Source organism: Sprattus sprattus (assembly GCF_963457725.1).
Source record: "Sprattus sprattus genome assembly, chromosome: 14".
NCBI lineage: Eukaryota > Metazoa > Chordata > Actinopteri > Clupeiformes > Clupeidae > Sprattus > Sprattus sprattus.
In genome coordinates, this window is record NC_137912.1 from 14,686,731 (window position 1) to 14,711,635 (window position 24,905).

Here is a 24,905-nt window from a genome sequence, read left to right on the forward strand (position 1 = left end):
TTCTTGCCCCCGCTGGACTTTCTGAATCTCTCCCGTTTGTTATCCCCTCTAATCTCTCTTTCTCTCCAACACTCGAATCTGTCTCCCGCCTCGCCTTTCTTTGCACAATCTAATTCCCCTGTAACATTTTCAAATTACACCATGGAGGTGGTGGTAAACAATATTATTCATGCTTGCCATGGATTAGTGAAGGGTTTATGGGCATCTGATGACTGGCCTTGGGCATGAAAGACTGTCTGGTATCTCCTGAAAGCCCACAGTTTTAAGCTACCAATGTTTTTCCAAGTCTGCCTTTGGCAAAAACACACCTGCTGTGTGGAAAACAAATCCAAGGTGGTGAAAATGACCTAACAATTTAAGCCAACTGCGAGGGCCTATGTTACAATGTTCCATGATGATATTGTGGTCCTATAATTGTATTCATTTATTTTTAGTTGCTTTCCCACGATAAGAGGTTGCAGATTTAGTTATTTTCCAGTAGGCTTGTATCACAGTCCTGTTTAATCACAGACGCTCTTAAGATCAAAATATGTTAACCTTTAAATTCTGCAGTTGTCAAAGCCATGTACTCCTCCCTGAGAGAGAGATGGAACTTTGTGAAGTATAGTGCTTTGTCAGAACACAAAGTTCCCTACAAGAATCTTTGACACACTCATCCAACATAATAGCAAAACCAACTCCAACAACAACAATAGCATTTTAACTTGAAAGAGTCTGGAGACGGACACATGTGACAAAGGTGCTCAGGCCAACACAACAGAATCCTTTGAACTCCAGACTAAATAAAAAACATAAAGCCCTGGAGAGGGTGAGAAAAGCTCTTCTGGAGAACCAGGTGATTATAGAAAGGAGCTCTGTTTACCAGTTGTGTTATCTCTCGTGTGAAGAATGCTGACAAAACCCCTATGCAGCAAGAGAGGCTTATCTAGCATCTTATGACACATCAGAGCACCTGCCAACACCACCCCACACTTTCTTGGCCTGTATATGGTCTGACTGTTCTTCTTGACCCATCTCTGTGCATGTAACACAGCTGGAGCAATCTCCAGCTAAGTTAGTCCGTCCATTATAGCCTTCATTGAGACTGTGCCTGAAATTAACTGCTGTACTCATGCAAAGGTCTCTATGGTCCTTAGTTCCATTATGCCTTATTCTTATGTTCCTGAAGGAAAAACACTATTCAGGTGCCATAGCTGACGCTCTGTCGTATATTGTGGACCCTTAAGTCTCGCCCTGAGGTAATTTTGTCCTTTTTTTATTTACCCTTTTTTTTTACATTAAGAAGAGTCTAAAGGCCCTTGCATGCTTCTAAAGGGAGCATGAATTGCTAGGTGCTTACGCGTTGCGTTGGGGGTGTTGCCAAGCATTTCACACCCAGAACAATAGGCTTGCGTAAAATGGCGCAAGTCTAGAAAAAGGGGCCGACGCACGCAAGACGTAAAAAGTTGCGCAAGGGTCGCGCAAGGGGCTTGCGCGGCCTCTTGCGCTTGCGCTTATGCTTACGTAACTGAGCATAAATCGGCCTTTAGCTGTGTTCACACAGGTTAAACAAAACATGACAACATGCTCTTTATTGGTCTCACACCAGTTTGAGAGGTTACACGTTGGCCACCTTGACAGCATAGGCATCAATACTGATAAACAAAAACCATGGTTACGTATCAATACACAAAGCATGTCTACACGAGTTCCACCACAAGCTTTTTTCCATTTACACAGCAATCACTACCATCATGACCGAAGGGCATCGCTTCCATTACATAACAAATAATGTGATACAGAGAACTAGATTACATGGGTAGAAAAGCTATTATTTCATTCAGACTTAAGTGGAGTTTTCTACTGGATTTAATGACACCTCTAAGCCGACACATTAAGCATTATGTTATACAAACCGTGTATGCCTACAAAGAGAACTCCTGAAATCAATTTTTTAATCACGTCTCATATAACATGAGACGTGTGATGTCTGTAAGATAAAATGGGGGAATGGGGCTTTTCTTGCCTTTTTGATTGAAAATGCTTTATTTCGGTTATGTTGGTCTAGAGATGCCTTTGAAAGCAGGTCACCATCTCTGCATTCTGGTCCTCATTTCACACTCGAACACTTGAGGAAATGTGGAAAATTGAAGAGGGGGGATAACTCTTAATTGCCTGCAGTGCTTACGCAACCATGCGACGAGAGGGAGATTGTTCTAGTTAATGTGCTCTCTAAATGCAGTCCCCTGCCCTTTCCACTAACCTACCTCTGCAATCACATACTGTGTGAGTCTAACACATACCTTTACCATTGAGAATGCACAACCTTTTCCAATGCAGAGTACATAAACGGTCCCTTTAAGTGCAATCAAAGTAGTTATTTACTCAAGATTATATAACTCCTTAATCCCTACTTGAAAAGGAATGCCTTTATGCTGTAAAGGATCTCTGACTTCCTCTTGCTGCTACTGGGTAAATCACATTCTTTGCGCCATTTTCCTAGAACAACAAATATGGAATGTTTTCCTACACCAATGTTTTTCTTCCAAGCTCTATGAAAAGGCCCTTGTTACAGCATCCGAGTTCTATCAATATAGATTAGATTATGTGTTCCTGTAATAGAGCCTGCATTATTAGGCTTCAGAAATGAGAAACAAACAGTCCATGGTACTACATGTCCATCTGATGTGGTGCATCCAATGTGACTTTCCAGACAACTAATCACTACGATCGATTTAACAACAGTGTGGGTGCTGGTTGCATCTGTCTCTGTTTGCTGGCGGTCCGACCTCTCACACAGATTTCCGCCGCTTTCCAAACACGTTATTGATGAGCTTGGCCATGGACTTGGAGCCGCTGGGGCGCCGCCTACGCTCCTTCGCCTTGCTGTTCAGGCTAGTGTTGCGCACCATCTTGGAGAACATGAGCGCCACCTCCTGGCAGTGCTCGGCGGCAGACAGCTCATAGAACAGGCAGCGCATCTCGCCCGCCAGCTGCTGGCCCTCCTCCCTGCCCACCTCACGCATATGGCACAGGTCCTGCTTGTTGCCCACCAGGAACACCACTGAATCCGCCTCCCTGAAAACACCACAGACGTAGAGGTCAGTCTGAGCTTACCATAGACGTAGAGGTCAGTCTGAGCTTAGCATAGACATAGAGGTCAGTCTGAGCTTAGCATAGACATAGAGGTCAGTCTGAGATTAGCATCACACATTTATAATTACATGCACACGTTGGTCTAAGAAATGCAGTAATCATGAATACCACATCGAAAAGGGTGCATACAGCCTACATTTGCCGCATAACATCAATTACCTCAATTCCTTTATGTACATAAGCCAGAAAAGGTCCAGTAGGGCTACCCAAGAGGACATCAGTAGGCTACACCTTAATCGTTTTTTTCATCCACTGATTCTAACGTTTTAATTCCAGATTCTCAAAGCTGAATCGCTAACACATGAGTAGGCACAGTAATTACATGGTCAATGATGGCTGTGAGCATCCACTCACACCACCCCCAGCGCACACATTCTGTTGGACATGTAAACAAAAGGCTGGACCTGAATCATGCTGGGCAGAGAGGAGAACACCCACACGTCAACACGTCGCAACAAAACTGTGAATGAGGTATCAGAAATAGCCTGCGCAATTCTGCACATCGTGTGCCAGTGGGTGGGTGGAGAGCAGTGGCAGCCTCGTGTTTGGATGCATACCTTTTGGTGGCTCCAAAGTTAAGCTCCCTGATTAGGTGCAGGATAGCTTTGGCCGTGAGGAAAGAGGATCGGTCGCTGATGTCGTAGACCACCACGAAACCGTCTGCCCAGTGCATTTGCTCGCTGAGAGTGGATTTTCCCTCGCAAGGCTTGAGACACCAATTGAACACAGATGATACAACTTAGTGAAGAAAACTTATGACACTTACTTTCAAAAAAGACACAAAAGATACACAGAAACAGAGATAGGATACTTGTGGGGTTTTATTTTTACTTTCAATTCCTTCATTATAATCACAATGGTATAACTGAAGTCAATGGATGACATTTCCGGAATGTTTTAGTCAGAAGGTCTTAGTGAAGCTTGTTTATATACAACGCTGAAATTAAACCTAAGAATAGCGTGGAGGTTAATGGAATACTGTCAAAGCTCCTGTCTGGTTTGAGGCCGTTGGCCGCCCTGCTGTTTGTGTTTCCCTAGCCATGTGCCCTTTTGTCAATCTAATCATGTGCTTTTGTTTACACTGTCTCTGTCAAGCCTGCTCTATGTGCTCTGTTATGTATCTTCTTTTGTAAGAAAAGCTAATTTTTTTCTGTTACATTTGCTCTTCGTGTCATGCAATCAGGTCCTCTCCTGTGTATCCTGACACGCTAACCCATAGAGGGGGAAGGATAGTTGAAAAAATGCAGTCATTGTGGCTATACTTTTGATTGTATAATGGCAAGCAGAGAGGCAGCCAGCCAGGCTAAATACACTAAGTGAGACAGATTACACATGCTTTCGGCTTTGGCCATTTGACCACTTTATAAACAGGATGTTTAAGCAGTCTCTGCATTTGATGTATGCTGCTGTCAATGGAAACTGTAAGTTTCTAACTGTACAACTGTAAGAGCCTCGTTATCAGCCGGTCCCTACATACCTGAGTACAAGGGTCATATAGCTCCAGATTCTGCTGTCTTCCTTCAACGGATAGGCGTTTTCTGTATATGCACTCTGAAATAGATAGGATAGATTTGAGTTAGGTTGAACATATTTGGCACTGTGCAAATCTGATTAACTAATGGATACTGTCTCTCCTGCTTTTGTGGTTGTCACTTTTGAAATGTTTGTTAGCAGAGAACCTGACCTGTTTACCTTATACCACAGATGTGGTAATCTCTCAGGTAAACACACCATGAGCAAAGTGGTCAAATGTGCTGTCACTATGTGAACTGGAGATGCTATGCCATAAACATGATCAGGTCATTTTTTAATTGAAAAGGAATTTAACTGGTGAAAAGTCATCCTTTGTGCCACATTTTCATATTCTACAGCCTCAGCGTTCTGGTTAAATGCTTGCAGCCAGCTGGAAGGAATTACTCCATCCCAATTTTTTTCCGATTCTTTTTAGTAATTTTCCAGGGAAAGTTCTGATTGAACTGCAGCAACAGCATCAATTCCAATGGTGGTTACATCATTTAGGTTTACACGAAGGGACAAACAGGGATTAAGTTTAATGCAAAGCAATTTAATGCAAAGCAAGAACATGTGGAAATAGCTGTTTATCAGACAAATTATGATGATGAACTCACCTGATGTCGACGCATATTCGCCAATAAATCGCTTAGTCAGAAATCTGACAATGAGAGCTGTTGTGGGAACAAGTTTTGCTTTGGGTTACAAAGAAATGTTCTCCATAATTTGAATGCAGCGTATATGATGTAGTTAATCATAAAAGACAGTACAAGACAATAACCAACCTGATTTCCCGACACCTTCACTCCCTAGAACAGCAACTTTAATGTCATTCATCTTCGCAGCCTTCACCGTACTCATGTATACAATATAGAAGACGCGGTTCTTCGTGGTTACTTAGACCTCATTTTTCGATTCTATCCGATGGTAGAAAAGAACGCGAGTTGATACTGACGATAAAAATCTACCTCGGAAAATTCCCGTGGGTGCTGCTTGTGCTGCGCTTTTTCTAGTCAGCGAGGAAGAGAACAGTCCGCTGGTCTGAGGGTGGGTTTATGAGCTGAGAGAAGCTGACTAATGTCGTCACTGTGACGAGGTGGCAGTGCCAGGGCTTTGCGCGTTCCGTGTTTTAAGTGTTTTTCCCTCAGCCTGTGTTCCTGTGCTTTGCTATTTGTATTGAAGGCTCAGCTTGTTCACTTCATATGTAACATTACACTAGCTGTTCATGAATACTTTTGTTATAAGCCTACTCATTATCAACATAGTCTGTTATGATTCTATTAATGGGATACACTTAAAATGGCCAATTAAATCATTTCTTTATACCTCCAAACCACAACGAATGGAGGAAATAATCATAATAAAACTTTATTTATATAGCACCTTTCATGCAAAATAATGCAGCTCAAAGTGCTTTAAATAGGCATATAGCCTAACTCTGTTTTAGAAGTAATTTATTTTGAATATGTTGATGTTTGTGAAATGGCATTACCAATACATTGCCCCATTCAAAGTGTAAAGGTGCTTGGAAAGATTTCCCTCTTCTATTTCATGTATTCATCTGAGGATGCTGTAGGGAACTCTTTGCTTCCACAGTATTTAGCTTAATGACTGTAAAGCTATTTTCTTCCATCAGATACAAGCACCCAGTAATTTTGCAGTCAAAATATAACACATGGATGCAAAAGATGTAAACTGCTTGTGCCTGGGCCAGAGTTGTTTGTTGTGTGCATGACAGAGGCATGCATACAGCTTGATCTTCGTCCAGGTCATTATGAAAATCTGATCGCCACTTCATTGTAATCTCCTGCTCCTGTTATAGTCTGCTATTTTTGGAAGGCAGTATAATTATGATGGGAAACAGTAAATGTTTTTTTTTTTTTTTTTTTGTTATAGATCAAAAACAAAACCGTGCACATGTGTTTCTCCTCGCCCTTTAAGGTAAAAATTACCCCTTAATGATGAGGGGAGAGCAATTGTTCCCACGAAACATAAAAGATTTTAGATTAGTACAAGGCCCTAAACAGCCCAGATATACCCTTCATTTGAATACAGTAACTTTCTCTGATAGCAATATATTATTTTACAATATATAGTTATTACCGCAGCCTATGTTTGTTAGCGGTTTGACAGACATGATTCCTAGTTGTTGTATATGGCTGATAATACATTTGTCCATTTACTGAACACAGTGTACAACTGAAGTAAATGTGTGACTCCACCCCCCACCCACACACCCCTGTTCTCCTCCATCTTTGGAACCATGGAGTACACTAACATATAAATCTTCTCTAATTGGCTTGAGGCTATAAACATATATTTTCCTTCTGTCTGTTACATAACCTCTACAGGTGTCGAAGCTCTACATACCCCCCAACTTTGGACAGTTGAGCTGGATTGATCCGTTTTTAATTGCAAGATCAGGAAAGAGTTACAGGTTTGGAAGAGGATTTTCTGTAAGTCTACTTTTGCTCCCCATCAGGTGCTGGTGCAGCACCCTCTCCACCTCTCTTGTGCGGCACCCTCCACCCCCTCCACCCTCTCCACCCTCTCCACCTCTCTTGTGCAGGTGATATCAATCACACCATCTCTCCTTCACTCCTTTCCCATTATTTCCCAAGAGCATTTGCGCTTTTCGTTCCATCTGGCCCCATATGTGGACTGGTACTCAGTGTGCATTGCTTTCATTCCCCATTGCCTGCAGTATTAATCAACATGCGTGAGCCACATGTGGTACAGTTTATTTCTCTGTTGCACCTGAAAATGTGAACTTGACTTATGAACAATCAGTAGGACAACAAGACCAGTGCAGGGAGCAGAGGTGGACTGCAGCCGCTTCCCAGAAACTCACCCATTTTTATAAGATTTCTGGTTGTCTTTAGTGATGTTTAATATCATGTAAAAAAAACATGCCTTTTAATCTCACATCAAATACTGGCACGGTGGATCAGGACAGTCACCCAAATAGCTCACAGAAGGGCTTTTCATTTTGAGATCAAATAGACGTTAGATTTCAGAGTTCAAACGCTGCTTTTTTTGGGGCATGAGAGGCCACAGATTAGCCACCTCATTTGCGATCAATAAACCTAATTGGTCTCTGTGCTAAGAGGAAAGGACCGGGCTGATGAACGGCACAGACAGGCTGGATGCTCTCTGGTTTCAGGCTCTCCCTGTCATCCGAGGTCAGCATATGAGGACTGTTTGTCTGCCTCACAACATCAGATGATACTGGATGTTCCCAAATTAAATCTTTCTTCGGCGGAGAGGATTATTGCAAACAAGGTGTAGTGACTGCTATTAGTAGAGGCTCAGGGTTGTTTAACAGGAAAACAAACTCAGCTGTAAAGGATAAGTGTTGTGGAAACAAAATATAGCAGCAGATGAGCCACTTGATCAGGCAGGCGTGCATTGACTGGGCAAGCAGGCCAATGTAACTGCAAAATATCACATTTGAACCTATACTGAACTGCCTCCTCCTCTTTGAAACCATTCATCAACCATACATTACACTCACCTTAAAAAACTGCAGTGATAAATCATATGACATACTTGCTATATTCAGCAACTTTCATCCTCAGGTGAACAATTTGGACTTTGGCATAGTTACAGAATCCATCAGGTAGGACACCCATGAAATAATTTCCTTCAGGAATGTCCTACGCAGCTTTCTGCTTTCAGTTAAATATGATTTGATCCACATTGCCTCTAATGAAACAGATTCAATTATGGGCATTTCTGCTAACCTCTTTGATTGCAACAAAACTGTTCTTTTGAAAATTAACACTTTACACACCTCTACATACCTTCTTGATTTGCCCCAAAACCGAGCACCAGTGTTCTGCACCAAATTTCTGAGTATTTTCAGACAAAAAGCCCAGAGAAACTGAGCTAAAATATTGTCTGGCTGCACCAGTTAGACATATTCTATGATTAGCAGACCGCCCACTGAGGTCATCCAATAAGGCTCTCTAATGTATCTTTTGAAGCTTACTTGCCTGCTTACTTACTCAAATGCTTGCTCACTGCCATTCTTTATTTGTTTCTGAAATAGGTTTTAAAGATTTTCATAGCATATGCCGTGGCAGCTGACAGTACTTATGCAATGGCAATTAGAGAGAGACAAGTTAGTTCTCTATGAGGGAGAACTATATAATAACTTCTCATTTGCCTTGGACATTGCCCTTGAAGTTAGACCAATCGGGACCAAATGTAACTCTGTTTCTTTACTACAGTCATTTCCTTACATACTGGAATTGTCTCTCTTCAAATAAATATTTTGACAAAACCATTCAGTTTATGACAATGTTTGGAGGACAGTCTAACATACTAACCTACTTTTAGGTGATAAGACAGAGACAAAAGACACACTCCTGTTGGAGCAAGCAAATCTATTTTTCCTCTAATCCAGGAAAAATGGTGGTGGACATATTTAACATAAACAAATCTAAATCCTTACACAGAAAGTCAAAACCTGCTAAGAATATCAGAAAACAATGCACATCTGGAGCACAGACACTCATTCTAAATCGGGCTCTCTCTATTGGAAACCATACAATTAATGAAAAAGTGATCTTTTTTTGTTTTTGTGCTAGGTTAAAAATTAAAGAACAACATTTGCGTTGTTAAAGTTAATCAAGGAAGCAGCTTTGTCCTTGTTTAGACAGGCAACAGAGCACAGAACAAGCTCCTTTGTCTTTCCCCTGGTGAATTCTCTAGGGCTGCGTTGCTCGTAGCAATCACACAATTTGCCATAAATGGTGCATATTATCCCATAAAATCGATGAGTAAGTTACTGTCTATAGAGGTCATGTTTGCAAGCCTGCCTCGATACAAGTCCATTGGATATCTACTGTGGCTCATGTCATCTGCATAAATATTTATGGCATAATATCAACCAAAATTTAGCAGACACATACTGAGAGGAGACATGTTGTAAGCACAAATCTTTTAATACATTTATTTTGAATTGTTTGCCTTTTTATCACCGTTTACAATAAGACATTTCTGAAATATCAGGAAAACGACTAATATAGTTCTGCATGGAGTACTATAAGACACAAAATGGATTTCATAAATCTATCCTGATAATTACAGTATTCCACTATGGAGGAATTGAAGACCTTTCCTCTGAAAGCTTCTAGTCTGCAACCAAATCACTATCTCTGTTTTCTAAGTGTCCTGCAATATCTTGGTTTATCCTAATTTCACATGGCTCAGACCAATTACTATGGGAAGTAGGATTAGGGACCATTTTCTTGCCACTTTGTGTACGTGTACGTGTAAGTGCACGTGGACGTGCATGTGCATGTGCATGTGCATGTGCATGTGCATGTGCTTGTGTTTGTGTTTTGCTTGTGTTTGTGTTTGTCCGATGCCTAGGATTGCGCCTCACAATGGGCAGCATGACAATCCACCTGGGTGACATTTGGGCTAATCATTACACGAACGAGCAGCGGTGGAGTGGGGAGCACATGGGCACTAACAACAGCAGCCAGCAGGTCGCTTTTCAGAGAGTTTTTGCTAAAGGACTCTGCTTGAAAACACTTAAAGCCATCTCACTACAATGTCAGGCTTTGTCCCTCTGTCTGCACAGGTTTCATTCCAGGGGGGAAATTGCTTGATTTATATTTCTGAAAAGTAGGTGAATTATTTAGGAAGCACATAATAACACTAGCCCAGCGGTTGAGTATTTGGATGTTATTGAGTCTGGATTGATATATTTTTGATAGGCCAAGCTTTAAAACTACCACTGGCAATATTGCCAGCATACTCAGAGTATACAGAATAAAATCATCTGAAAGTATGATTATTCTTACAGATAAATGATGCAGTTTTACTTTACTGTATAGTTGTCTTCTTGTATTCCTTTGTCCAAAATGTTGGTTAGCTGCTTGTGAGTGAGTTCTCAATGTATAATTATATACACAGTGCTGTTTTGGTTTGGTGTTGCTAGACATTGGTCACTGTCAAACCTGAGTTTATGAGCACACTTCGAAAAATAAAGAGTGACCTAGTTTGTCTTTGCATTCTGGACTGGTGGTAAGGTGAAATTACTTAGGTGTTTTGCACAACTTGTTTTCCATGTAAAGAATTGCCATGTATTATCTTAAAATAGCACTCTGTTTCACCCCTTGGACTCCATTTGACATCATTGCACGTAGTCTGTAATTTGTTTCTAGACAAGTGTTTGTGGTTATCTAAGGTTACCCTTCTCTGTCCTTAAGACTAGGCACTTAAAACTGACAAGTTGATATGGAAGAGCATTCAACTAAAAAGATGTATCCTGGCACCATCTGTAAGTGTTTGGGCTAGACTAGCTAATAAGACAAATTGCCCAGCTACCCTTTTATACATTTCTCTGTCTTCCATCTAAAGAAAGAACCTATGCAGACACGAAATTACTCAAGCTAGAAGCAAATATCTACGTCAGCACTTTACAACGACTGAATTGCTGAGAACAAAACCGTAATATCCATTGAGAGATGACTGGCATGCTAGTCCCTTTAATTTAGACAAAAGGCCACCAGTAATATAGGTGCGCGCTGTCTCCCCAAAGTGCCCCAGTTGTGTTTATTGGAACAGTATGGAGAGGTTGGCCCACTTACATTGACCTTCTTTCATGTGTATCCCCAGGAAAGGTTATACCAACAGAGACAGGGGTAAGCGAGACTCTGCCAGAATCCGAGGCTGAAACACAGAGCAGAGCGGCATGAAGACAGGCCGTCATCTTCTCCCCAGCTGACTCTGCATCCCTACCGGGCCGGCGATCCCTCAAAAAAAAACCTGGCCACAGCTGACAGCGAGGTCTACTTTTAAGGGAGATTTATCAAGCCAGTGTCCAAACAAGACTCCCAACTTTCCCCCACTCCCCACTCTCTACCCACCCAAGGACTGATTTCTAGACTATTAATCCCTAATGCATAGATCTCACACAGGCATGTGTTGCTTCTCTCTCTCTTCTCCTATTCTCCGTCCAACAGGGATTATGTAGGCTTCAAAATGTTTCTACTACATTTCCATGGGAACTGAGCCCCATTTTCCAGAATATTAAATCTTCAAAATGCTCCTGAGCCACACAAAGCCATATTTATGTTTTGCCCTTTGGACAAGTTTAATATCGCTATAACTCCACGTGAAAGAAAATAAATGTCAAACAGTAAAGTGAATAATTCATAGACTGCACAAGTCTTTCTCGCAGAGTAGATGGTTTCTATGGTAACACTTGCTATGTGTAAAGGGCTATACATGAATAGTCCCATGTTAATCTGTAAGAGAAGGTTAGAAATATTACCAACATATTATGTCTAAATAAAAAATCTCAATGCAAATATTTTTATTTGAATATAACCCCCACGCACAGAGTCCAATATATAATATGCCCTGACCCAGGTCTGTCTTCAATATACAATATAGTTGCTCGTCCCTGTCCCAGTTAAATGAAAAGAGACATCACTCTTGTCCTGGAGTTTGTTTATTGAGGGCTGTCACTTGTAGATATGGGACAAAAATGGGCCACAGAAAAAAATAGACAGCATTTGATCTTCCAGAAGCTGCTTGATGGTGGTCTCACAGTGTGTAGTTTATGACAGACTCGCGTCACTACTGCCCTTGGCTAAAAGGTCAGCTGGCTAGGGGCGCCATGGGTGGTGAGCCAGTGTTTACGCTAGCAGGTGACACGAAGCAAAAACACACACCAGAGTTGTCATAGACAGACACACAAGAACAATACTACTGCGTGGGGTTTCTGCACATCACAATTTCACATGCAGGGGGATGATATTATAATGACACCTTGCTGTATGATCAATTAAGAAATTCTATGTATTCAGCTCTTTTTTTGAGCACATGGCAAAAATGGCTCCTCTCTGGAGCAAGTTCCTCCAGCTGTCACATTCAAATATCATCATAATATGTGAAGAGGTAGAGCAGTGCGCAAATCAAAAGTAGATGGGTAAAGGTGCTGAACATGCAAAGGGAACTCACAGTGAGACAAAAGGCAAAAACTCAGCACTGAATCCTAGCTGTTTTTCACCTCCCCAATCTAGAAGAGCTGAGAAAATAACATGAAATAAAATAAACGTCAGCTGTCTTCATAAAACACAAATAAGAAAATTACACATTTTCAAATTGCTTTACTGGACAGAGTCCAACCGAGAAAAAGGAATTAATAGACACACAGTAACACTGATGGCCATACATTTTGTCCTGATGTTTGATATTTCAGTATATAGCCATAGCACTTAGTCACTAATGTCCTAAGTATTTTTAGGTCAATCGGCTGCTGGGAAAGTTTGTTTCATAACACTCCTGTTTGCTGTGGTGCTTAAGCATTCCTTAGATGGGGGCTGATTTTCAGGGCTTCAGCGCTGTATCCGCAGAAGATGGATAGAGCCCCCGCAGGCAATGGATGTAGCTCAACTCTGATTGATGGTCACCTTTCCAAGACTGTACATCGTTCACCATTTTCGAAGTGTTTGGAATGGAATCGCCCAGTGTTTCGGATACAGAGTGTTCCTTGAACACCACTCAATATAACTAATTCGATACGTGAGGCAGGAGGAGACCTGTTCATGAGTGGTTGTGTTACTAACAAGAGGCAAGGCGTAGAAGGGGGGAAAAACAGCGTCAAACATCTGAGCAGACAGAGAAGGGGTTAATTGGAGTCGCCAAACAAGAGCAAGAACATGAGGGCGTGTAGGGGCCAAAGAACTCAAGGAAGTACATGCACAAGAACATGCGATTGCAACACAAGGAACATGCATGAGATAGTGAAATAAATATAAACCAGATATTAGGTAGCAGAGTTTGGTTCGGTTTGGTTCATTTTGTTCCTCTGGTTTAATTCCTGTTAGTAAAGCAGAAGTATGTTACCACCATCAATTTTGAACGCTGGTTTTTAGTAAAGTATATGTGTAAATGTGATGTATTTGGGCATCCTAGTCATAATTGTGAGGTGAACCACTTGCAGAAAAGATCTTATGTTGTACGGCAGATAAGTTCTAATTCAGGCTTGTGAGAGACGGCTTATCTATTTAATTAATGACAAATGCATCTCTCTTAAGGGGTTTTAAGAGGTATTATATCCCAAATTGTAACAGCAAACCCTCCTCTCCAAGATTTCACTTTGACAATCTGCTCATAAGTGTAATAAAAGCCACCAACTGCATGGGGATTTATTCACAGCAGGGTAGATAAGATAACCGTTGACACGGCTAACTCGTATCATGTGACCATTTTCTCTGAACCTAGTTTCTTGATTCTATTTTACCACTTCATCAGTGACCTTTCTTGCCACACTTGTAGGTACGTTAGGTCAGATATGAGGAATGGCATGTCTGTATCTACTAGACTCAAACAGGTTTACCCTTTACATCGGTAAACAGATATTCTGCCTCCCACCTCTCTTGAAAACCTCTGTTTCCAAAGTCCACCTATCGTTTGGCCATTTTTGGGGGGTAGAGAGACAGGCCGCAAGCTAAACTTTGACTTCAGGTGATGAGGCTGCAGACAGTGGGGCAAGGGCTCGGGCCCCCGGGCCTTGAGTTTGACACATGGGTACTAGAGAGATGGTGGTGACCAGAGAATGAGTCTCTTATCCAAGAATCAGACAGGATTTTGCCTAGAGCTTAGAATTTAAAACCACAGTTTCCCAATTCTTTTCTTATTTTAATTTTCACGCATGTGGGTGGGTGGCAGAGGGCAAAGCCCATGAAATTGAATTGCAAATATGCTAACACTTAAGGCATCAATTAGGTGTATCTTGTGTGCCAAGAAGCGGCTGGATTTTCTGGAACAACATGCCATGTTGTTTTATCTCAGCCCTGTGCATTAATGTTGATATGCCTGGTTTAATATCTGTGTTGATTCATTTCAAAGGCTGAACTTCACTGAACTTTAACACAGAAAGGTGCCCCAAGAGCTTTTCCTGCCAGCTATTAATTTCCATTCATACCGTATCAGCTGACAGCAAGGCATAATGTGCTCTACGATCTGAACACATGTACGGCCCATTCAAAATGGGTAAAAAGACTGTCTTACTGGGTATAGAGACAAAGCAGCATGTAAACGGCACTCTTACACCCATTTGGTCGAGTCCTTTGGTTCTGGAGAAAGTCGGATCACAGCTGCTGTCACTCAGTACGTTTACATGATGGCATAAACCCGATTTCGGCTAAAGCCCGGCTTCTCTATCCAAGGGGGGCTAACTGCATTATCTCACAGTACATGGCAGTGACAAATCCAGATCTTGGCCGCGTCAGTTCAAATCAAATGTGGAATGTTTACAAGCGGGCATCTGCTACCGTTGATTATACAGTAAATAAGTTGTGAAATGAAACAAAAACACATCACAGTAAAAGTTGTATTAGTATTGATTGATTCTCATCGATATGAATGGATTACATGACTAACAAGTGGTGGAAAAGTAATATGAAAATATTTGTTCAGTGAATTCGAGAATTCTGTCCAAAACAGTCGCAGTCAACGTTTCGTTTCAGTATTTCAAAGTGAATGAGATGTGGGAGCACAAGAACAGTAAACGTATAGCAGCAATTATCATATCATAGACATATATGATGCATGTATATATGTCTATGGACGGGATCTCAAGCATGCGAAAAGACGTCATCTCCAGTTGTTATCTAGTTTCGAAAGTTACAAGCGCACGTTGTCTGATTTCCAACGTAATTCAGTAAATCACTTATCTGGGGGTGTAAATCTGATTTCAGTCGGACACAGGAAATCTAGATTTGGGTAGTTACATGAAATGGATCTTCGATTGAAACCCGACAACGCTCGAAAACTGGACACATGTAACCGCACTGTCTAACTCTGGGTCACATCCAGACAAGCACAGTTGATAGAATTTGTAGACTTCACACGGATCTCCATCAGAGAGGGAATGATGAATACTATTTAAAACTGCTGGGATGATTCAACAGCCATTGTCTCAGAAATGGAGACTTGATCTGGACCCTGAAAAGAAATACATGTTTCCAAATGATAGCGTTGAATCCGCAAAAATATTTTGTGGTATACTATCCACTGGTTGCTTCAGTTACCTGTATGGTATTGCATTTAGTTCTGTGATGCAATTTCATGCCATCTTATGTAATACACAAATTATTTATTGGACATAATGCTCTTCTGTGTAGTTTTCAAAAAATAGAATGGAGGCTGTATTTCACAAACACACCATACATACACCCTATGAATCAGAATCAGAATCAGAATCAGAAACAGATTTATTGTGAAGTAGGTATACGCCTACCTGAAATTTGCTCTGGTGCTGCTGCATGGGTGCATACAGTAAACATTAAACATAAAAACATAAAAACATAAAGAAACACAAACATACACTCACAATAAGTACTTCACATATTATAAAACATAGAAACACACTAAGTACTACACATAACATAAGTACTACAGACACATTAAGGAAACAGATGTATATATAAAAAGAGTGAATATGAAGAAGTAAAGTGAGAGGTAAAATGCAAAAAAGCTGTTGCTTAATGAGTGCATTACAGCAACCTATTGTTTGAACCTTTATCACAAACATCTTATCACATTGCTTGAAAACAGCAATGCTACGAATGCTTCCTCAACACTCTTTCCCAATGATTAGGTGGTTGATGGATGGTGCTCAAACTCAGTGAGTTTTATACTCAGCAAGGCAGGAGCAAAGATTGCCTGTCCTGTTATCAACAGCATGATTGATGAGTTCATTTAGGACAAATAGATGGAGACTCATCTTGTCATGATATTAACCTCAGTAGCAGCATTGCAGAGATTCAGAAAAGACAGCATACAGGAGCAGCAAGCCATGTCTTTTCTGCCGCCAAACCAAACTAAATCCAATGATTTGAGGTTTTTGCTGGGGTCGTCATAGCTGTCATCAACTCATGCAGTTCCAAATCTAAATCATATTTTGCCCCACTTTTCGGACTAATTTCTGAAACTGTAACACACAAAACATTATATGGGAAAGTTATAAATGAATATCATATGCAGATTTAATAACTTGTGATGGTTTTAGGACCTCTTGCCACCATAAATCCTTGTAAATCCTTACACTTGGCTGTGTGCGTGCCACACAATTTATTGAGTGCTGACCGATGGGCTCTCAAATCCAGACGCTAGTTGTGTAAAAAGTTGTGTCTGTGTTCCTGTGTGGGATTTATGGGGATAGCCTGGAAATCCTGGAAGACGGAAGCTCCCATGTCTGCTCAGGCTCACAGGATGTCGGGAGGTACACCAGAGACGGGATGTGAGATTTACTTCCTGGGCCAGTTTCTCCTGTTAGCACTTGACTTGATCTGTCTTTCTTTGCGGACTGCAGGAATAGCTGCTAAATCTTGAAAACATTAGCAGTCTTAAAATATTCACTCTATTTCTTTGTCTGTATAAACACAAAATGACCCACTGAATGTCCTAGTCGTTGACATAGTTACCCAACAAGCAATTTTTTATTCAAAGGATTATCATCTAAAGTCTATGCAACACCATGATGAAATGGCCAATCAGCACTTATGTAACTGCTTCGGCTGTGAAACAAATGTTTGCTGTTATTGAAGGCAATGGGCCTTAACATAGCATTCACACACCAGCATCATTCATGTCATATGACATGAGAAATGTATCCCATGTGGTTGAAAAGCTTTGTGCAATGACCAAACAAGGACATATATGATAGGCATTGAAACTGCTATCTTTGCATTGCCTTTGCTGTTGCAAAACATTGCATAACTCACATTATCATCTTGATGATGTGTTCTTTCATGTATTGAAGCATTACAAAACATGTTAAGAGGGTCCATATATAAAGAAGGAACAACCCACAACCCATGCATTACCAGCAACATGTACCAAAACCTTCTAGTTTCTAAACCTCGTGTTTTGGCCTTTAGGACTGTTGAATAACTGAGGATGTAACTCACTGCATTCAGAGAGAGTGCGCAGCTCCATGTTCTGATAAGAGGCAGTGATTTGTCATGCCGGAGAAAGGGTGGGGGGCAAAAGGGAATGGATAAATGCCCCTCACGACTGGGTTTCATAAACGCCTGAGCCAGGCACCTCTTTTTTCTCTTCACGCTGGTTATGAAACTCGTCAATAAAAACGGACAACTTCATAGGAAAACACAAGGTGACACTTGAAAATGTCCTAGAAGACTTCCATTTCTTACTTCTTCTGGGCAGAGGCTGTAGATCCAAAAAAGCGTTAGGCCAATGGATACAGCAGAAGGTTCAACGACAGTTCAAGTTCCATGACCCGAAAGGAACAGTAAAACAAACTGTTTTTGTTAGGCATGCAGATACAATGTAAAGACTGTATCTACGTGACAACAGTGTCAACGAAACAGACCAATAATAATAATTATAGTAAACTTTCCAATGATACTAAACTTCAGCCCAATGACTCAGATGTGGGGCTAGAAATACAGACCAAGGAATAGTTGGAGAAGCAAGTAATACGCACAAGAATCCAAAGGTCTTTTACTGCAGCCAGTTGAAGACTAGTGGCTGCAAATTACCACAAGAAGGATCATCAGTCACTGGGAGGACGTGGGAGTGTTTTATACTGTTCTATTTCTGGGAGATTAGCAGGGACATCATGTAAAGTGTGGGTTATTGCATTTTATGGATTCTTATTTGCAAAAGAGGAACACCAGCGACAGGATTACTAAAGATGACTCAAAATAAAATAACATAACATCGATTCGTCTTTCATGTCACCAGGTATGTATTTTCAAGCAAAGCCCATATGAAATGCCATACACGATGTGCATTATTTACACAGCAGACAACGTAAGTATATGTCAGGCTTTATGACTGGAGGCTACCTGATGTTACACGAAGCAGCATTGCATTGTCAATATATTGCTTCATTATCATGCAGACCAGTCCCTTTACATCACCCTGGGGGAGCACAAGGGAGATTATTAGACTTGTGACTCAGACTGATACCACACAGGGGTCATAGGGCAAATTAAAATCCAGACACTCTGTGCAGGACATGCATGCAAAACATGCAGCTGTTGCCAAAACAAGAATTAATCATCTCTAGGCTATGTACAGACAGAAACAGAGAAAGGAAAAAAAGAAAGAGAGTGATAGAGAGAAAGAGAGAGACAGAACAAATGACTGAACATTATGTGTGACCGGTCAAATAAATAAGGCCAGTCTGAATTTGAGACTGGAGGATTTAAAATAGATTAAAGAAGATTTTTAAAAAGTAAACTTTGATTTGACATGTTTTAACCTTTGTCATGTACGATGCGTCTTTTGTTCTCTTTTCTTTGTTCTCTGTCTCTCTCTATCTCTATCTCTCTCTCTCTCTCTCTCTCTCTCTCTCTCTCTCTCTCTCTTTCTCTCTCTCCCTGCAACAATTAAAGTTAAATTACAGCCAGCACAATTGACTATTCTGCAGCCAAGCTAAAGCAATGGTGAAGCGAAATAATTCGAGTCTACTGTACAAATATTCCACTGCTGCCACTTAGTGGAGATCTTCAGTATTTGTAAGCACCACACAAAGAAGATTCCATAACTGGTTTGACACACCATACATTTACAAAAAGTTCAATTTAGAGTTAATTATGAAACCGTTTATAATCGTTACGGTATATAGTAGCTATCAAATAAGAAACAATTATGGTAAATAAACCTAGAATTTCAATTAGATAATATTTTAACCTTGTGTGTGACAATCTAGTGTTACAAGTTTACATGGTGTTCAGATTACCTTTACACCAGCACATACCAGTTTAACTGGACAACATGTTAAAAAAGGGTTAAGTTATTAGTCTGTTACAGTTATCCAACCAACTACTATGCAATCGAATGCATTAAGTTGGCAGACAGTTTTTATCCATGTGATGTAGAAGTGCTTAACAAAATACAGTCATTTTGGAAACCTTGTGAGAGTAAGGATAACAAAAGGAAATCAAGTAAGACTGAAGGGAGAGAATGGGTGTTGGGTGCAATGTCATGGAATGCATGTGGTTTTTCAAAGTTTAGCAAGAGTGTCTTCTTGTAAAGACGTGGGTGACAGGCTGGGTTTGCCTGCTGTGTTGAGAAGGGTTAGAATAAAATGGGGCCATTTACACCTTTGGAAGACAAAAGGTTGGGCAGTGGAGTGGTGGTAGCTGCGGGGGTGAAATTACACAGAAGGTTTATTGTCCTGAAAGATCTATCCAGACTTTCAAGGCCCCTCCCAAACATATAGGAAGTCGTGCTTATAAGACCCACACCTCCAAGTATGAATATAACTCTATTCTTCCCATTTCTGCTGCTCTGGTTCCATCTAACAAATGTAATACTTTTGAAAACAATTGTAAGAAACAACTCAACAAATATGCAGAGTCAATACACTGCTCTAGAGTTTGTTATGTTAACAGTGAGACATGTCATGACATACTTCTTTTTTATTTTCTTTCTTTTGTTTGGTCTTAAGTTAGGCTACTCTGTCCACTCTCGTTTTTTTTCTCAGTTTGTTTGTTGGCGCCTTAGTCTACTTGCAGGGAGCCATAGTAGGTAATAAGTGACATAATTGTGTCTTTGTTTGTGTGCATTCGTTACAAAGAAAGCTCTTTTCATGCCAGATAGCAACAAGACCGGACTAGTCCATTCAGCAGAAACTCTATTTGCGCATACCTACCACCATGGTGTAAAAATGCTATTGGTTGGTTCTCTTGGCATTCGTGACGTACTTCCGTTAGTGTGGCTACATTTGTCGATGATTTGCAACGATTGTTACACGTTGGTTACTTGGAGCTATTGAGAGCACGCTAGAGAGAAGGTAGTCGTTGTTTCGAAACACCACATTTCATTTTTTAAGTTTGTTTCTAGATTTTGTCAAGTGATTTGTAGTTGAAGTTTGTAAATCCGAGACATCAGCAACGCTTTCACTGTACCATAAGTAGTTTCGAAGTGAAATGTGTAAAGACGATATGGAATATAGAAAGGAGAAAAGCATGCTCGGTCATTCTTCGATAAAAGAGATTTGTCTGAAATCAAACAAGAACGTTTTTCGGGCAAGGTTTAATGTGAAGACTGTTCGCAGCTACCTCGGTGAAAAAAAAGGGAATACTCATCCATACAAGAAGTTGGGACGACGATTGAACGATGGCGTGAAAAGGCAGTTAGGCCCAAAACATGTAGGCCTACCCTGTCCAGTCGGTTTGAAGGATATGGCCAAGGCAACTGAAGTTTCAGGACAGATGGCACCAAGAAATACGACACAGTACATCATGGATCGCGTGTATGAAGATATGTGTGACGATTGGTCAAAGCAGGAGAATTCATCGTCTGAATCATATTTCACAGAGCGCTACTTTCGTTTGGACGACGGAACACACGTTCCGTTTCATGCGCAATCACCACAGCCTGCCTTCGAAACGACTCTAGACTTTCTACAGAGAGATTTCGACAACGTTGTATTTTGGAACGAAATCTGATACCCGATGCTGACGTTCTGCCAAGAGTGCTGAACAGGCCCGACCTGGACGTGTAGGCCTTCTCGGCCGGCTGGCGTTGACAGTGAGCACTGGCCAAAGACAGAAAGTGCAATGTTAGTATCATGTTCCTACATTCTATGTAGAGGGTTGAAATGTATTTGCTATCTGTTGAAGAGCGAAGAACTTAAGGCCTTTGGCCTCCGTGCCTATATGTTGAAGTATATGACACGTTTTTTTTGCCATGTGATTTCATTGTCGGGTTTTCCTATTCCCAGTGATGCACCGACGCTGTCCAAACGTAAGGGGGAGCTATCCGCTTTACCCTACAGTAACAGCTGCGCACTTGGGAGCCTGACCTGAGCTCTGCCATGGCCACCGCCCGTGGTCACCAGGTAAACCTGTCTTTTCGTGAGGTATACGTGGCATGTTCTAACAACGATTCGTGTCCATATAAGCCTATGGTCATATCTTTGTAACATTGTGTCAACATAGTTACCAAGGGTGTTAAATGACTGTCTTGTTTCATGTTGCGGAGAGTTCGCTGTGGTTGCAACTGTTGTGAGAGACTCTTTCAGGTCACCCGCTCCGCCGACCACGGCTGATTCACAGCAGCGCAATCCGAGCCTCATCACGACCCGACATGTTGGTAATTCACCCTCCATTTCCAGCGTTATTTCGGAAGCCGTTATTAGTAAATAATGTAGGCCTTACTGGAGGCATTTACTATATTGGCTACTATGACGGTGTGTGGATTTAAATATTACGAATGTCATCTTTATACAGATTTAGAACTATACCGTTGAAAACACTGCAAATGTGTGTGTTGGTTGAATGTGTGATGCCTACCGATTGATGAATGGAAAATAAAAATATATTATACGTTGAATCTGTGTCATTTTATGGATAACTTGGTGTGAATTTTGTCAATTTTATTGGTTTTCGTGAAACGTAAGAGTATGAGAACTGCTTAATCACTCACTAGTAACGTCTACAAGGTTTCCCTGAGAACAATTTGATTGGCCAGAGTCAAAAAGACAATATATACAATGTACATTTCCCCACGCTGTAATACATTTGAGCAGTTTATGCGTGGAAATTAATACCAGCAGGAAAGAGTCGACTAGGCTACCAAAGACATATTTCAACATATCTATATGGCTAGGCTACTGCCACACGCAGACGTCGCTTGGTGGAGCTAACGAACAAAGAATCGGTAGGCTACAGTGTTGTTGGAGAAAAGGTAAACATAGATATAGCCTACATGCATATATGTTTATGGTGGTAAGGACTTAAGTGGGTAGTTCAGGCTGACTTATCTTAAAGGCTTAAACGTTTCTTTTGTAGAAATAAGACACGATGAAAGCACTCCTCACAATAAGGTTATATACATTCGACTCGACTGAGTCCTCAATTCCGGAGGTAGAAGATAACTTTGGTATACTAATTGTTATTCTATGTACCTGTATAGAAGATGTTAAGTCCTAACGAACACAGTATTTATCATGCACGTAGGCCTACATATTTAATGCCGGTTACGCACGCATTTCTGCAATGAATCCTGCATGGGCTCCTGGCCCTAGTATCGAGAACCTTATTTGGCCAAATAAGACCAGCCGGTCGTTTAATTTTAAGTACAAATTCACATACACCCTATAGCTCTGCCCCACGAGGTTAATCAGAATAACAAAGGACCTTGTTGAATTCACCACATGGTTTCTGTCTCGGAGAAACGGAGACACGGAGACACCACCTTTTCACACATCCTAAAGAGAAGGTGTGGTCTCAAATGTTTACCCTTTTATGACGGTAAAGCGTTTTCACAGGTTGCTGTCTGCAGTTATTTTAATCGTTACGTGGGAGTGAGGTGGTAGGCGAATATAATTAACCTGGAATTTGTCACTCTGACAGGATCTTACGGTGTATGGTCTGTAGAAAACCAAGTTTGTTTCGAATCACTATGTATCATTTGTGACGGCATGTCAGATGTGAAGTGCTATCACTATACTAGCTTTAGTCATCTCACAATGGACACAATGGTCTGGGAAAAAGTATTTTGGCATTTCCTTTAAATTGTGTGAGTCTCAAATCGTATACCAAATATGTATTCAGGTTGTGGAAACAATCCTTACATTTCCGAAAATAAACATGACTATTGATATATGCCTATGGATGGAGCTCCCCTTTATCTGCCCAAGTGGAAGCATAGTCCCGTAATTTATTTTTGGTCTGTTGATGTATGCAAACCTCTTAGTAGCACACATCAAATTTGTTATCTTAAAATGTCTTTACTTTTGTGTCTGTGTGCCCATAGTGATAGCAATCCTGTCATAGCCTACTATGCAAAGTTATAATCTTACACGATCAGCTGCATGAAGGAAGAGGTTGCAAAGAAGAGATAAAGACCAAAAAAGGTTTATGTAATGGGGATTTCACATCTCTCCCTAATCTGTCACTCTGTCATTGTCCAGGTATGAAAGTCAAACAAACACTCCTCCAGAATGATTTCCCTTCTATTCCATGAATGCAGAGGATTTTGCACAAGTCTTAATTGGTGTCTTAATCCAATACTAATAACACAGTAAGATGGTCACAATTGTCTAGGGCAAATGTATAGACGACAAAGTCCACCCCTCTCATCTCGTCAATAGATTAAAAACAAATAGACAAAATAGATAGACAAAAATTTCACGTACTCCGCTTATTTGATTGTCTTTTTTGTTGTGAGAAAATCTGTCAGTTTTTGCCACTTGGCGGCGCTGCTGTGTCACATTTCTCCTGCCTGATCCGTAACAGTGAGCTTTTTTGGTCTTCAGGTCACCATGAGAAATGAGGGCTATGAGGTGTTGATTATCCAAGAGCTACATTTAGATTGTAGCATCTGTCTGAGAGGGACACACAGGGTTTATAAAGCAAGACTAAAGGGGCAGGCTACTCACATTACACAAACAATTAGTCCAGAGAGTAGGCTCCGAACAGAGAGCGACCGCAAGATAGCACACTAGGTTACTTGTCCTTGCAATTTGCAGCTTTCCAGATTCTTTTTTTAATCATTTGGTGTTGCTGCTGAAATTAGCAGCAGTCTTGGCAGTGGCAGTGACTGACACATCCATCTCTTGACTTTATTACAGCTGGCCTGTGGTTCACTCATACCAATCTTCCCTGACAACTGTTGCCTCCAGGCTTGTGTGCCAATAATAAAAGATACGACTATTTGCCCAGGGTCCTTCCATCACATGGAAAAATGAATGACAGAAAATATGGGCTCAGGAAAGTGGATTATCATGTAAAATATTGGACGTAGAATAGGTCTCCCTCTCTGAGCACACCCATAAACGTTTGGATTTTTTGAAAGTTTGGCTGGAAGACCCATCTTCTCCTTAATCTCATGGCAGAGGTCCAAATGGCTGATTAGCGCCTCTGCTCTCCAAGGAACTGGACGTGACTCCTTTTTAATTAGGGTTGATAAGAACTTTGCTTGTGTGTCTGCACCAACAAAAGTGAGAGCAAATTGCAGGAATCGGCTTAAGCTAAGCTTTGCCTGTTGGGCGGATGAGGGTAATCTCTTTAAACACATTGGCAGGGTGTAGTTTATGTTGACAAACTTGTACAAGGGAAGGTGCTTAACATCTTGTGATAAGACAATAAGCTAAACGCAAAGTTTTTCTTGCAAAAACAAACAAAAGAAGAAAAAAGTGAACAGGGTATTTTTAGGTGGAGGTGGGGATGCTGTGGAAAGTAATTATTATTTTATTTGTTCTTTCATTTCCTCTTCATTGTCAGAAGGGCAACGTTTGGGTTTTC

At 41.0% G+C, this 24,905-nt stretch overlaps 1 protein-coding gene and 1 long non-coding RNA gene across 2 annotated transcripts; one reads left to right on the forward strand and one right to left on the reverse strand.

The window, feature by feature from the left end:
• Positions 1-2,771: 2,771 nt before the first annotated feature.
• Positions 2,772-5,484, reverse strand: rergla (RERG/RAS-like a; the record flags this gene model as incomplete). The annotated part of the gene is made up of 5 exons (XM_080851796.1): positions 2,772-3,057; positions 3,693-3,841; positions 4,613-4,686; positions 5,265-5,321; positions 5,433-5,484. The coding sequence occupies 5 exons, from the start codon at positions 5,482-5,484 to the stop codon at positions 2,772-2,774; spliced, it is 618 nt and encodes a 205-aa protein (XP_080707922.1).
• A 14,932-nt stretch (positions 5,485-20,416) lies between these two features.
• Positions 20,417-21,990, forward strand: LOC308375459. The gene is made up of 2 exons (XR_013968895.1): positions 20,417-21,217; positions 21,380-21,990. It is a non-coding gene; the product is annotated as an uncharacterized lncRNA (long non-coding RNA).
• The last annotated feature ends 2,915 nt before the right edge of the window (positions 21,991-24,905 follow it).